General features: G+C 38.0%; 2 protein-coding genes across 2 annotated transcripts; both read right to left on the bottom strand.

Annotated features, from left to right (window-relative positions):
• Positions 1 to 1,733: 1,733 nt before the first annotated feature.
• Positions 1,734 to 7,198, bottom strand: vps72a (vacuolar protein sorting 72 homolog a). The gene is made up of 6 exons (XM_054606221.1): positions 6,837 to 7,198; positions 4,961 to 5,113; positions 4,593 to 4,713; positions 4,184 to 4,360; positions 3,328 to 3,472; positions 1,734 to 3,141 (listed from the first exon to the last, which is right to left on the bottom strand). The coding sequence occupies exons 1-6, from the start codon at positions 6,951 to 6,953 to the stop codon at positions 2,751 to 2,753; spliced, it is 1,104 nt and encodes a 367-aa protein (XP_054462196.1). The 5' UTR covers positions 6,954 to 7,198; the 3' UTR covers positions 1,734 to 2,750.
• Positions 7,199 to 8,599: 1,401 nt separating this feature from the next.
• LOC129097736 (leucine-rich repeat and immunoglobulin-like domain-containing nogo receptor-interacting protein 1) lies at positions 8,600 to 10,429 on the bottom strand. Its single transcript, XM_054606639.1, has one exon. The coding sequence runs from the start codon at positions 10,427 to 10,429 to the stop codon at positions 8,600 to 8,602; it is 1,830 nt and encodes a 609-aa protein (XP_054462614.1).
• Positions 10,430 to 15,054: the final 4,625 nt, after the last annotated feature.

Genomic DNA, 15,054 nt, shown 5'->3' with positions numbered 1-15,054 from the left:
TCAAATTGCTTATTTTTCTCCACCAACGATTAAAAGCCAGACTAAGACATTCAGTTTTCTGAAAGATAAGAAAGAAAACCAGCAAATATTATTATTTTAATTAATATCAATATTTAAGGGGCTGGAACCAGTATTTGCTTGAAAAATCATTAAAACTGTCGCTGGTTACATTTCAGCCAATATACTATCTATCAATCAAACAATCAATCGTCTAATCGTCTCGCCTCCTAATATAACCGTCTTGGTCAGTTTATCATGGTTTTTATAAATCTACTGTAAATAAAAATTTCAACCAGATAATGTTTTTCATAAACCAAATGAACAACATGAGTAGGGGTTCTACAGGCAATCATGCAAAATGCATTTTCCTGTTTTTTCCTTAATGAAAGACCAGCTGACAGCTAAAGATCATCAAATGAAGCCTGTGCTGATTTTGTATCAAAGACGCAGTTTAGTGCTTAGCTAGATGCTCTGCTCAACATCATCAGGACATTAGAGGAACAGCAGGAGGAAATCCGATTGAGTGCAACATGATCCTTTTGGCAGCAATGTCAAATCTGAAATTTGGGAGCTTTCCTTCAAAAGGTAAAATTTCTGCCTGAACCATCTGCTGAGGGTTAAACTGTGATATAAATGCAGACTCAGCAGGATTTGTACCTGAAACTCCCAAAGAACTCAAGGTCAGCTTCACCAGTCAGCCATGACGCCGTCACCCTCATCGATCATGTTTCCGTCTGAAGTGTGAAAGTCAAAACTGCCATACCGCAGCTGAAAAACAACCTGATAACAGAAATGATGTGAAATCTACTCATTGTAATTCAGGAGGGGGATTTTTACCCTTGAAACCTGGGTGACTAAACGTAAACATTATTTTTGCTCCCCTGTGGACTTTTATGTAACACAGAGTGGTCGAGATGGCCAAAAGCTACAGGAGGCTGTGCAGGGGAGAGATTCTTGTTCAATGTGAGAGGGGTCAAAGGTGGCCCGCTAGACAAATACTCAGCGGTGTTCAGGGTAACTCTGTCGCTCTGTGATTGTGCCCTGAGAGAATAAATATAGAAAACATAATTTAAAGTCCTAGAGGGATTCTCAGAACAGTATTTGACACTGAAGACTGAAACTCAAACAACTTACTGTTGTTTACCAGGAACAGAAATAACACCTTTTCTAGTAGCTTCACGGCCCGACTCAAACATATTCAAAATGCTTGTAAGACGACTGTCTGGCTCATTTAGATACTATAATTTCTGGAATAATTCATTGAACTTTGATGAAACAGAGGTTTGCTGTCAATAACAAACCATACAAGATCTTTTGTATTGTAATGCTTGTTCTGTTAAAATTTAGTAATGAACCATGGCAGGGAGGAATTACAGTTTTTAAATGCTTTGATCATTTAAAAACTGTCACGATGATTTGCCAGATACAAGCAGTTAATTAAACTCCTGGGCCCAGTTTTCCAAAAACTCTCTCATGTGATTTCAGTAATGGCATTCGACTGAATGCTAAATTAAGGATTTTAAAAACAAATACGAAGTTTTGTCATTCTTCTCCTGGGTAAACCAAGGTGATATTAGTTTTAATGACACACAAATCTCAGTGTATAGTTAGATTCAGGATGGATTTGAAGTTGTGAAGTGAATTCAGGATGGAATTCATTTTAATATGATGATGGATGGGTTGTTTCAGGCTGTAAATCATGACTACAGATTTAAAAACAACATTAAGCTTCAAATATTTATTTTTGTTGAGAAATATGAACATTTGTAGAAACCGATTATATTGACAGTAGAAAAAGGGCATTTTATTAAGAAAAAAAAAAAAAGCTGCCAATGTGCAAATGGGAAAACTACTTTTCTTCCAAAGCCAATCTGTAGTTTTTCATCTACCAATGCAGTTTCTGTTGAGAACATGCCCGTTCATAACGGGCCGAATGCTTTGCCTGTGGTGTAATTATTTGCAGCTTTCTCGTGAACTGCTAATACAAACGGCATCACACTCGACACAGCGCTTCCTTGGGTCTTGAGCACTACACCTGCCACGACATAGTTGCGTCACAGCCCAAGTCGCAGCTCTTCACAGTTAGAAACAGCAGTTAGATATACTCTGGTTGATGACAAACTTACTGTGAGGCTAGGTAGGCAACTGCCTGGGGCCCCCAACTAAAAACAGTTATAGATTTATTATGATGTTTAGATATGAAAAATATTTATTGATGTCACTGTTCTAAGTCATTGCAACCTAAAATAACTTGCAAAAGGCCCCCAAAGCACTTGAAAAACGTGCAACTCAGCTGTATACTACTTACTGTGTACTTCTACCTCAGAAGAAATTTTTGTAGTACTACATTTATCTGAAGAGTTATGTTACAGGTAATGCTGCAGTATCAGATTTGACTCACAAATAGAGTTCAAATGTAAAAATGTAAAATGCAGAAAACTGCGAATGACTTACCCATTTGTCAGGGTGTTTATGCACAACATTAATTTCTTTATACAGAGACAAAAGCAATACTTTTTTTGCAGTTTAAGAAAATGCACCAACTGATTTGGTTGTGGTAATGTTAATATGTTCTTTAAGTCTTGTAATTTCATACTCTCAATGGAGATGAAACTGGATGTGGACAGCTGTGTGAAGAAATGTTATTTACGCCATGGTGGTGTACAGAGACATCATGTCCTCATGATACCTGAAATAATGAATTCAAAACAGAAGCACTGACTTATTTCATGAACTCTTTTTAAACTAATCTATGTTGCCATAGCACTCTGCTTGACAACCATTTTCTGGCGGGAAGCCTTCGTTGCTGAGGAGTCAAGTCCCGTCACCCCACCCGATGTGTTTGGAAATCCATGAGCAGCCACGTATTTACGGTACGCTTCTCGGATGATGCGGAAGGCTCGCGTGTTAGCGTAAGGAATATCAGTGACCGGGTCTCTGTACAGTGCGGCCTTGTGGGTGACAGGACAAACCTCCTGGACGGGCAGCTGAGGACTCGACTGGCCGCTGTGTGGAAAGGATGCCTCGAAAGCCTCGTCCTCACTGAATGTTATATAGGTACGAGAGCACAGGCCTCCGGCAGGCTGCTGGGAAGGTGTAGTCGGATTTTGTGGTGCAGTTTGAGGGACATCCTGATCCAACCTTTAAAGAATGGGAAATTATTATTATTTTTACACAAATATTAAACATGCTGTTGATTGCTAGTTAAATACATACTGGAAGTTAATGCAGTTGAAGCAGACTATTCTAGCTGACAAAAATTTTAAAGAAAAGTTCAAAAATGTATTTTTCTGAAGCCAATTAAGACTAGCAGTAGATCACACATACCCTTCAACATCGACGTTTTCTTCTTTTAGGACTGAGTGAGAGACGAGTGGCATCAGGACAGAATGGTAACGGATGGTTGGCCCATCAAAACGACGCTTCTTGTGGACTTGTTTCTTCTTGTCCGCCTCCAGACGTTCATAGTTCTCTACACACAGAAATTAAAATGAATAGGGGAATCCATATTTCAATTGTCGTTAAGATAAATTTGAGACAAATTCATATCAGTAAATTCATAGCTAATATACTAATAATCACAGTAAAATTAATAATTATACAATATTTACTGTGATTTTGTGTATCTCCTTGCTAAACTGATGGGCTACATAAATTCAATATATTCAGAATACAGCTACTGTTATGTGTTCCAACACAAATTCAATCAAGTTTCTACTACTTCTAATACTGTAACCTGTTGATGGTTACAGTATGAAATAGAAACTTGATTGAATTTGTTTCATAAAGCCATGTTGGGGCAGTTATGAACTTGACATGGCATCTGACTACATCGGGTGTAATGTTTGTTAGGAGGAAATATTACTCAGCCTACTGTGAGTCTTAGGATCATGAGCCTTAATTCAACTGGCATGCAGTATAATTAATATTTATATGGTCATGTATGTTCTGTCTGACTATGTAATGACATTTTTGTAACTTATGCTGTAAAAACCCTATGAAATAGTTACATACTTGTTTTTTGGAACGACGTAAAAAAAAAAAGTAATTACACTCACTAACATACTACTAGTGTATATATTGAAGCTTGAGCAAAAATTCTTCACACAACATTCTTCTAAAGACAGAACATTTTGGATCCAAAATTCTTAACATTTCAATCACATGACTAACGCGTTCTTACCTAAAGATCGAATGTTGAGCTCTGCTGTTATTTTGGCTTCAGCCAGCAGTTCTTCTTGAGTGAGGGGCCGGTCCCGATGGGCACCTCTCCGTCTCCGAGGGGCATCCTGACGCTCTTGCAAACGCAGATTGGTCTTCCGCGTATGTTCACTGGTGGATTGTCGCACAGACTTCCGAGCTAAAAAGTGATTAAAGCATAAATCTCAATAAACCCTTGATAGGAAGAATCCTGTATACAAATTATTCACATGTTCAAAAACTGACCCTCTGATGCAGTCCTGCTGTAATCATCATGCGATTGTTAATGTTTATGTTTTAAACTGTTCAAGTTAAGTGTTTTTGTATATTTTAATGGAGAGGTATCTGAAAACAGTGAGTATGCATTTGTGGGAGGCCTGTAGCAATCTTACTCTCGCAAAAATCTTGGAATTCTTGTGGAATCCTCCGTTTGAGCTCTACTTTAACTTTCTCAGTCTTCTTCTGTTCCTCTGAGGGTCTTTTGGGTTTGGGTTTTGCCACCTTTATTGGTTCCTTGGATTACACAAAGACAAAAGAAACATTAAATGCAAATCTATTTCATATTGTATGAATTTCTCTGTTCATGTACTGAATCCGTCACCAAAAACATTTGTACGTCACAAGAGCAGTTCATTTTATGCTGCATTGTCATGTAAAAAGGTCTCTCAAATATGAATGTACACTTATGAATATAATTTAATTTACTTTTAATGCAGTAACTTGATTCAAGTTTGATAGCTCCTGAAATGATTGTCACTACCTTATATGCTTTAGTGACCACTCGACTTTTCCTCCGAGGTGCATCGTCCTCCTGGTCGCTGTCTGGCTCATCGCCCTCATCGATGTCGAAGTCGCTGTCCACCTCATCCTCTGTGTCTGAATGTTCTCCATGATACTCATCATCTCCCGATTCCTGAGAGGAAACAAAAGGGCATTATTTAGCAAAAAGCAACAACATTCAGAATCAGAATACAAAGTCTGTTCGGTAAGGGTTCTATAAGTTGTATTTAGACAAACAGAGACCATGCCATTTTGAAGCTAAAATAAGCTATTGTATCCTAGTGTTTCTGAGTTTAGTTCAGTGATTTATGCTCAGCAAGGTTGGGTCTGTGAGATTTAGTGTGGGAGAATCTCTCTTTATCTAGCTACTCTTGTTAACCTCAGGTGAGACTAAAGTCGGAGCAGCAGCTGACGTAAATCCCTTGACACCAGAACTAGAGTATGCTTGAAGAGAATTACCTAGGCTATACATTGGGGATACAACTCAGAATCTTAATTCAAGTAGTTGCAATATCAAATAACAGCTTGTAATGTTCTGACACACATATTGGCCTTTACATCCATCTCTCGCTCTTTAAGTGATGACACATGAAAGGCTGGCACTCTCATCCGGCCTTCACAATTTGGCAGCTGTTAAGATAGACTGGGACAGGAAATGTTCGAGTAGTGGTCACAGTTTCGGATGAATCCCATTGGCATTGTGGTTTTTATAACCAGAGCTGCTGCAGGCCTTAATTGGAGGCACATTTTTAGATGCATCCTTTGGTCCTTCAATTGCATCTTACTCCTCTTACGATTGGCTTCGAGCACACTTGACAAGCCCTTCTCACATACATGAGAAAAACATGCCAATAAGTATTGGTCTAACTCTGCAAAATCTGCAGTCTGAGCAATTTTTTGAAAAGCCCATGCAGAAGTCTATGATCTTTTGAAATATTTGCTGTGGAATTAACTGCAGGGACGATAGCCTGAGCACAGTTAAAATGGAATCACTTCTAACACTTCAGAGACTTTGAGGTGTAAATGAATCCACCGAGTTACCAGGTCCTCAGGTACACCTAGAAATAGTACAACCCTGCAAAAAAATCCTACCATTATGAAGATACGCTTTTTAAAATGTTTAAGAGAGGCATTGACTCATATTTATGGTTGAATCAGCAGCACTGTAGTGTGTGCTACTATGGAAATGTATTGTTATACAACGTAACAGTATATAGTAAGGGGGTTTTGTTGTTCTATTTCCAACCCCATTTATATCAATGAGAGAAGAGTAAAATATGGAGAATTATCTTGTAAATATGAGACACCCCACTAAAAATGATCTGCTTTACCTATTTGACCTAATTACTTCTAATACATTCAGAAGTTTGCCCTTTGGAGTCAATTTCATGTTGCGTATTGTGACTGATACAGAATTGTTTCCAATTAAAATAATGTTCTACTGGGTGCTACAATGAGTCGCATAAAATCTATTATTATTATCTATATTATTATTATTATTATGGCATATAGCATTATTATTGCATATAGCATATATATATATATATAATATAATATATATATTATATATATATATATACACATTATATTATTACTATATTGCATATAGCATATTATTATTATTATAGAATTTAGATTTTATGACTGCCTTTTACAGTCAATCAGAAAAAGTCCTTGAGGAAAAATAAAAAACCCGTTTGTGGTATATTGCACAGGTATTGTGCAAGATAACGAATTGTCGAAATCGTTCAACCAACATTAGTAAATAAGCTCCAGAGACCGACACAAGCGAGCGGGGAGCCAGTGCTATTGTGTTAGCTAGTTGACTCTGCATCCGTTCAGAGTCGGTTACTCACGTCGTTGAAGCCTCCGTACGTAGTCTTGTAGAATTCATCCTCTTCTTCAGCATCCAGCAGCTTTGACATGCGGTTACCCGCAGTCTTTCTGGGTTCTCGGTCAACGACCAGAGTCATGGCTGCAATGTATAAACAATGCTAACAAATGTTTGGGTATCCAACGCTAGCTAGCTAGCTAGTGTGGTGCTATCTTAACAGGTATAGGTTGTTTAGGGGTACCTAGTTTACCTCTCGCTTTACTGACTTTATTTTTTGTTCGTACCCATATTTATCTTCGATATGAATACTCATTAAATTCACGCGTTTATGCGTTCAGTGTTTCCTACTAGCTGCCTGCAGTAATCCAAGCTACGTAAACAGCTAGCCACTAGCCGCTGTGCTCTTCATACGTCATACATCCGGTGCAATTGATGTACTTCCGGGGTACGGAGCTGTGTACAAAATAAACCTGCAAAAATATTTATGACATGTATGCAAGTTGACTTGAAGAAGTATACGATTTTGTAGAAAACTTTGTAAACAATTGGACTTGAAATAGCTTCACATTGTGTTATTTCATTCACAAAAATGCACAGGAATTATTCTTATATCCTTATATTATGAAGCTTGGTACTGTTGTCATGGAAACCAGTGGAGAGCTAATGAATTGCCATGGCAACAGCATCATTTGGATGGACTTCCTTGTGGTTGTGATGAACGTAATTTTGTGATTGTTAGTCTTCGGCTTGTTTCGACAGAAATTTAAGTTACAAAGATACAACATTGTCATTGTTGTGCTCACTGTCTACCATTATGATATACTTTAACTTAAATACCCCTTTGTTTGTGCTTGTCTTTAACATATACTATTAATATTATTAATTATGATAGTGTTAAAATAATGTATTTAAGGATATACAAAGCAAACACAATGCTTACTGAATCTGATGTTCCTATGTACATTTTGGACCAAGAACCACTGAAAAAAAGCACAAAAAACACAACAAAATGAAATTATTGGAAGCACAATCATTTTATTTTATGCTACTTTTAGAAAGAAAAAACAATGAAGAGCTTCATTTCATTATTTAATGAAAACACACATTCTACACATACATTAAATATTGAGTACAGCAGTAAGTGACAATATTAGTATTCTAGCAAACAATATCTAATTAAATTAAGTAGAAATGGCATGCTATATGCAAATATTGTGTACATTAACCCTAATATAAGGTTAACATAGTATCCATCTGAGGTAATTATTTCAATTGAAAAAATCTACTATTTCAAAACCACATATACAAAACAAACAAGTTCTTAAATTGTTGCTATATATAAACATCAAAAGAGGCATAAGCAACACGCAATTACCTGAATAATTTACATCTCTTCATGTTAAATGCATTATTTTAACTCAATATTGCTAACTGTAGTTGATTTACATTCAGGCTTTGTTATAGTGGAGCTTGACAGACATGAAGCTTACCAATGATGTCCCCTGCTAGTTTAGATGTTCTTTAAACGTAACTTAAATCCTATTTATGTCCAGAAGGGCTTACACCAGCCCAAGTAACTGTATGTCTTCTCTATACTTTTTCACAATATGGGTTTTAGGTAACATGCTTACATTTATATGAATTAATCAACAGCCAGCCTCTGTTTGAAGTTCACATGCTCCAGAAATTACATTTATTCAGTCTAGTAATGTAAATGTAAATAAAAGTTTAACAGTTGAATGCATCCAGTCATACAAAGTGAAAATAGGCTTTTTTCTTATTGAGTCATATTAGTTTCATGGTGAACCTGCTTGTCTCCATATAGTTGCCTTTCCCTCCATTACTACTTGACACGGCGCTACGCGGGACGTATGCTATCGTGGCTGTGTGCTTTATTTGGCCTCTACTCTTACTCCAGAAGAACATGAAGATGAAACATACGCTGACAGAACTGAAAAATGAAAGAAACCCGATGGTGGCAGCTACCATTAAAGTCTTGACATCAAAAGGGATATTCTGTTTTCCGCTCAAACCTGGAGAGGCAGACGGAAAGGCAAACCAACCTTTAAGACGAAAGTGTTTTTCAGAAGACAATGGAAAGGCTCGGACATGAAGGCTGACAGGCAGGCTGTCATTTCCTGCCGCATTAGATGCCACACAGAGATAAGCACCACTGTCTTGAGGTTGAGCATAGCGAACCTCCAGCGAGCCATTAGAGAGAGCCCGTATTCTACCAATAGATGATAGAGGTTTTAGCTGTGGGCTTATCCAGGTGACAGATGGCAGAGGGTCACCTTCTGCAACGCAATAAACCCCTACCGTGTGTCCTTGATCTACTCTCACTTCTCGAGGTCTGCGGTTTAGAATACGAGGCTGCCGACATGTGAGCAGGCCCGGTAGCTCACTTTCAGTAAAGTCTAGAAAATACCGTCCCTGCAACTGATCTGAGGTAGTGCAAGTCGGTGGATTTCCTCTAAAGTCGAGATATAGTCGCCTTGGCACCGCCCACAGCAGACGGCAGTCGCATGCTAGTGGGTTGTTATCAAGTCCCAGAGTTTTGAGGGTGTCCACTGAATGGAAAGCTCCTACCTCGAGTGTGGTGAGAAGGTTTCTAGATACATTCAGCAGTTTGAAATGAGCCAAACCCTTGAATGCTCCGATTTCGATACGTAGCAATGAGCCGCCTACCAGATGGAGCTCTTGGAGCCGGAGCAATTCTCCTAACAGGTTCCTGTGAATGTCTGTGATTGGGTTAAAAGAAAGGTCAAGGTATACAAGATATACAAGATGATGCAAAGGGATGTAGGGGACTGCTCTGAGGTTACAGTGTCTAATGGTTAGGGATGTTAGATTTAGGCCAAATAGGCTGTTTCCTGACAGGGTCTCCAACCATCGCCAACTAGTAATGACGAGTTCCTTGAGATGCTCTAGTTGACGGAAAGAATAGTTTTGCAGCGTGGCGAGGCCCAGTTGGTGAAAATGAAGACTTCTTAACCCACTGAGCTGTGTGAGCGCCTCTGTCGGCACCGCAGTGAGGTTGCAGCCATCAAGGTGCAACTCTTGCAGACTGGTTAAGCCGGTGAAAGCTTGATGAGAAATAAAAACTAAGTCGTTATCGGCTGCTTTAAAAAACTGCAGGGCAGTTAGATCACGGAAAGTAAAATCTAGAAAAACAAGGATCTCGTTGCTGCTTATATCCAGTAACTTTAGTTCTGGCAAACCAGCAAACACTCCGACAGGAATAATCTTCAAGTGGTTGCGAGCAAGACGCAGAGTTATCAGTCTTTCTAAGCCGAGGAATGCTTCCACTTCAATTAATGCCATAATGTTGTCACTCAAATCCAAGTCTAAAAGTTGTGGCAAACTCTGGAACTGCCAGTGCACCAGAGTCTTCATCTTATTATGTGTTAAGTTTAGTAGCTTGGTGTTTTGTGGGAGACTGTTGGGCACTGTGGTAAGTTGGCCATCGGAGCAGTTCACCTCCTGCAGCACGCTGTTGCAGTGGCAGGATTGTGGACACGGCCGGCGTGTTTCAGAAGACAATGCCACCCTCGCTGCCAACAGGTAGAGAGCGCCCCAGCACAGCCACTGGTGGACGGCAGACCCCTCAGACATCTGGTTTCCTGCCTGGATGTGAGAGACAGAGCTGGGAAATGAGTGAGAAGGTCATATTTACTGACGTCATATCAGTAGAAATGGGGGGAGGAATATCTATTTCTGCAACATTTAAATATAAGTAAGCTGTGGGTGTTAAGGGGTGGCTCAGTGCATTCATCTGTTCTTTCAAACTTGAAATTATTTATTTATTTTTCTCATCTCTTGGATAACAGGAAGTAGGTTTTTCATATCTTGACAGGTGCTGGTGGAAGAAAAGGACGATGTGGTCAAATGCTGTCAGATGGTGAATCATCTTTGTCAAACTATTAGTGTCAATGGTTTCAGTTTATATTTAAGTTGTTTGCAGTACTGCAGTATACCAAGATTATAAACTACAGAGCAAACTCTCAGACAAAACCAAATCAGTAAACATTTAAAAGGCATTTTATTAGCTTCCCTGGCTTTCTCTTGGTTTTATAGCTTTTATTTTGTGGGTTGTAGCTGTACTTAATTCTGCATCTCCTCTCTCTTTAATCTCCCTCTCTTAACCTTTCTTCTTCCTGTAAAGCAATTTGTTACTTCTATTTAAAAAGTGTTATTAAAATAAAGTTTCTGGTTGCTTACTTGCTAAGCCATCCCCACCATTCACAGACCCCAATCAGAGGCAGTTGAAAGCTCTCAAAAGCTAGTAAGAGGGCCTTTGAGTTTAGATTATTATGTACACATTCTGGTCCCAAATGTCAAGGATGAACTTCCATGCTGAGGTTGATATTCTATGCAGTGATAAGATACACAGGAAAGATGAGGTTGGCACCACAGAGCTACACAGATCTTCATTCAATTTACAAAAACATATGCAAAACAAGAACAGGTTGTCTAAATGCTACTCATTGTTTTTGTTTTATTAACGCTGTTTAAAAGCAGAAATAGATAGAAAGTATAAAACTGCACTGTATGCGGCATAACATAGAGGACATTACCGCTCAATTATCTGTTCTCAACAATTATAATAATCCTTCTCATAGGCACATTAATGTCAGAGGAACACATACTCCTAGGTATTTATTACATTTAACATCTTATATTTTGTATATTTAGATATTGTGGTAGTAGATTGCATGCTGAAAAGACCATGTTTTGACATTTTGTCAGAGACTTGTAGAATCTATTTAACAGGATTATAATGTACAAAAATGGAGCATGTCGATTTGTTTCAACTATATTACCCCATCAACAAATAAAATCATAATCCTATAAAGGGATTATCAAGAGCAAGAGATGATATGGCTTTCCTCTTTTCTATTTTTTTACCTTGTGCAAAAATACCATGTGAGATTTATGAAATTTAGTAGTTTCATTCCAGGAGGGGAAAAATACACTTCTTCCCCAACTAATACAAATATGATCACAGTTGGTCTATTGACGACTTATAAAAGTCTAAATTCAGATATTTCTTGTCCTAAAATATTGCCATTTTAAAACTTAAAATTGTATTTGTCCTTCTCTCAAGCGCCACACAACAATGTATCACTGCAGTAAATAGCAGAAACAAAGTCTGAATCTTAAAGTGTACATTCATTTATGAAGCGTTTTCTTAATGCTCAGATCCAGAATAATGTGACAAAGATGTACATGAGAATAGCCACTACAGATCATCAAAGGATCTATCTTTACATGAACCATTGCTAAATCCACCACTAGGGGGCAGAAAAAGCAAGAAATATATATTTCTGTACAGGTTGTCCAGGGTCGGTGGTTCTACAGCACTGCTTGAAGATTAATTATACCTGGAGTAAAATTGCCCAGTTAGTCAAAGTGCTATCAGTAATCACATAATAACTCCAAAATACAACAATTTGTATTGACATGTCATATGATCATTTAAACAGACAGTGCTTCTACCTTGAAAACAAGAATACCAGGTAGCAAACCTACTGTCAACCTGTAAAAAATGACTGATGGATCAGCTCATCAAAAAATGTGTGATTTGCTGAAACACGTTTAAATTGCCAAGAGAGTGCTGGAAAAGTGTGATGCCGCCCTCAGATCTCCGCACATGTTGTTGTGCTGAACGATGCAACACTAAAGAACATGTGAGATGAGAGATGGACAGAGAAAGACTACAGTAGGACTGATGTATCTAATATTTGTGACAATGTTTGCAGAAAGAGGTGTCTTTCTCAATGTAAAATATGAAAGAAAGCATGTTCACTAAAGAAAAACATATAGAAGTAATATAAAAGTAAATTAGAGTAATTTATGATCAACTTGAAAAATGTTATGCTTATATTTCAAAGAATTCCTTAATTTTTACATTTAAATCATTGGATTTTTTCAAAACTTGTGGTCTCCTTGAAAACACCACCTTAAAAGCTGAATATTCACCAGAGTGAATCAGGGAGAAAGTCATCTCTTACTGTGTTTAACATTTTAGAGGTGGTAAGTTTACTTCGACACAGTAATGTTTATGGAGCTGGGGAATACTGTATAGTCTGACTGCTGGTGATGACAGCAGCTCCCCAGAGCTGTGAGTGATGGAGGCTGACTCCTCCTGAACTCCTCTGGGAGCGTACATGCTCGAGAGTGAAAACAGTGTACAAAGGTGAAATTACAGTTATTAACTGGGACCTGGAGCCTCAAGAGCTCAAATACACTGGATGGTATTTTAAAACGCTCAGGATAATAGTGATTGTGTGGAAGAAAGCAAAAGAAAATCAAGTATTGTAACTCACCGTCTCTTCAGGCTGGAGGGCTTGTCATTGTGATTGCTCCATTTTCACAATTATGTGGTAAAAAACGAGAGCATATTTGGAAGTGGGTTTTTCTGAAATTGTCACTGGATAAATTGTTGGCACAAGGATAGATAATTCAAAGAGCAGGGTTCATCTTCAAAACCGTTTGTTGCTCAGAAATAAATCCAGATGAAACCTGCAATGTGAGAGAAATAGACAGACATATCATAACAAGAAAGCTTCATTCTCACATTCTGAAGCATTCAACCCCAGAAGAAGCGTGATGCTGCGGATCGGTTTCCCTGTTGCTTCCCTGTCCTCATGGCAACAACAACCTGGCTCTGGACGCGCGGGTGCTCGGTGCATGCTGGGGGATTATATACACTAGCTCCTGGATGGCATCCAACACACTGCACTGGATAACGGGAGGCAGGCACACAGGTCAGCCAAATGCAGAGATTTAGGCGCAAACACCAGATGGGAATGAATTTAAGCATTGCCACAAAGAAATAAAGGAAAGTCTTCATCGCTCTCTGGTCTGCCAGAGCCATTTCATAGGCTGATGAAGACACTTCAACTGTCCTGGAGGGTAATGTTAGGTTAAAACTATTGTTCCAACCTGTAAGATGTCTACATCTTGTTAGTATTTGGATTTTTAAATTGTAATATTACACTGCAAAAACTCAATCATAACTACACTTTTAGTGCCATCTAAGCTCTCACTATATTCATTCATGTCTTAAGTTACTTAGACTTAATATTTCCTGAATTAAATGCGTCATTGGGAACAAGTGGAAATGCAGTTTCTTACCTCATTATGAACATTTAAAAAATGTTATCTCAACGGTGGCCATGGAAAAAAAGGACCAGGTGTTTTTTGTTGGATGCAATAGTTAATGGTGTATAACCCTGAATACTGATGTTTCTTTATATAATATTGTTTTTTTATGAATCCAAACATGGCAACTCACCCAACTCCTAACTTTCTGTGTTGACATCAGACTCTCAGCTCTGCTTCTTCAGTCTGAAACAAAAAAATGTCCTATTGAAAGGAATTAATCAATATATAAAGGACACACAAGTATGCATGTATATATACATATAAAAATAGGATTTCAAAAAGGTAATATAAACTATAAGCTAAAAATAACCAAATAAATGTTTTTGCATCCTAAATGAGTTAAACTTCAATAATTAAGGATGTAATGGGTACAGTGAGGTTACAGGTTACCAAGCAATATTGATACAAGGAGCTGTGATGTGAGGATGTGCATTAAGTCTGTGAATGTGTGTCTGCAGGTCTGACATGAAATCTCAAAACTATTTAAATCAGACTAAACCCTGATTTGGAGTCACAGAAAATGCTGGTCACTGGACAAAGTATCAAGGTCATTGTGTTTTTCAGTTGTCCCATTTGTTGTGACCCTATTCGCTTATAATAACATGACATGTGTTTCTGAACATATCAGCTGACTCAATTCACAATTAACATTATTATCTAAAATAATGACATAATTAATATAAATACATTTTCAAATATAACTGGTGTGCAGTCACATGCATTTAGATATGTCAGATCGGATCTCAGGTCTTTAAAAGATGCGATTAATTGACTGTGACCCTCATGAATATAACAGGAGTAAATTAATTAACTGTTGCACTTTGAAATCTTGCTAAATTTAATTCAATGTTGTCTCTTTTTGTTTTTACTTGTTGGTCTGTCCTGTTTTTTGTTGTTGTGTGAAGCACTTTGGGCTGCATGATTGTATGAAAGGTGCTTAATAAATAAAGTTCAGTGTTGATTTGTTTACTTAGCAAACACTCACTCCGAATTCAAAATTCAAAATATAAAAAAACTGCAGGATTATGAGGTGTGTGTGTGTGGACACAAATGGTGCTTGATCACCACAG

Source organism: Anoplopoma fimbria, chromosome 10 (assembly GCF_027596085.1).
Source record: "Anoplopoma fimbria isolate UVic2021 breed Golden Eagle Sablefish chromosome 10, Afim_UVic_2022, whole genome shotgun sequence".
Lineage (NCBI taxonomy): Eukaryota > Metazoa > Chordata > Actinopteri > Perciformes > Anoplopomatidae > Anoplopoma > Anoplopoma fimbria.
Note: the sequence above shows the minus strand (reverse complement) of the source record. Positions and strands in the feature narration are given on the sequence as shown.

Coding starts and splice junctions, on each gene's coding strand:
- LOC129097736 (XM_054606639.1), bottom strand. CDS start 10,429: ATGTCTGAGGGGTCTGCCGTCCACCAGTGGCTGTGCTGGGGCGCTCTC.
- vps72a (XM_054606221.1), bottom strand. CDS start 6,953: ATGACTCTGGTCGTTGACCGAGAACCCAGAAAGACTGCGGGTAACCGC. Junction 5,114..6,836: donor CGTACGGAGGCTTCAACGAC/GTGAGTAACCGA, acceptor GTTTCCTCTCAG/GAATCGGGAGATGATGAGTA. Junction 4,361..4,592: donor ATTCCAAGATTTTTGCGAGA/GTAAGATTGCTA, acceptor ATCACTTTTTAG/CTCGGAAGTCTGTGCGACAA.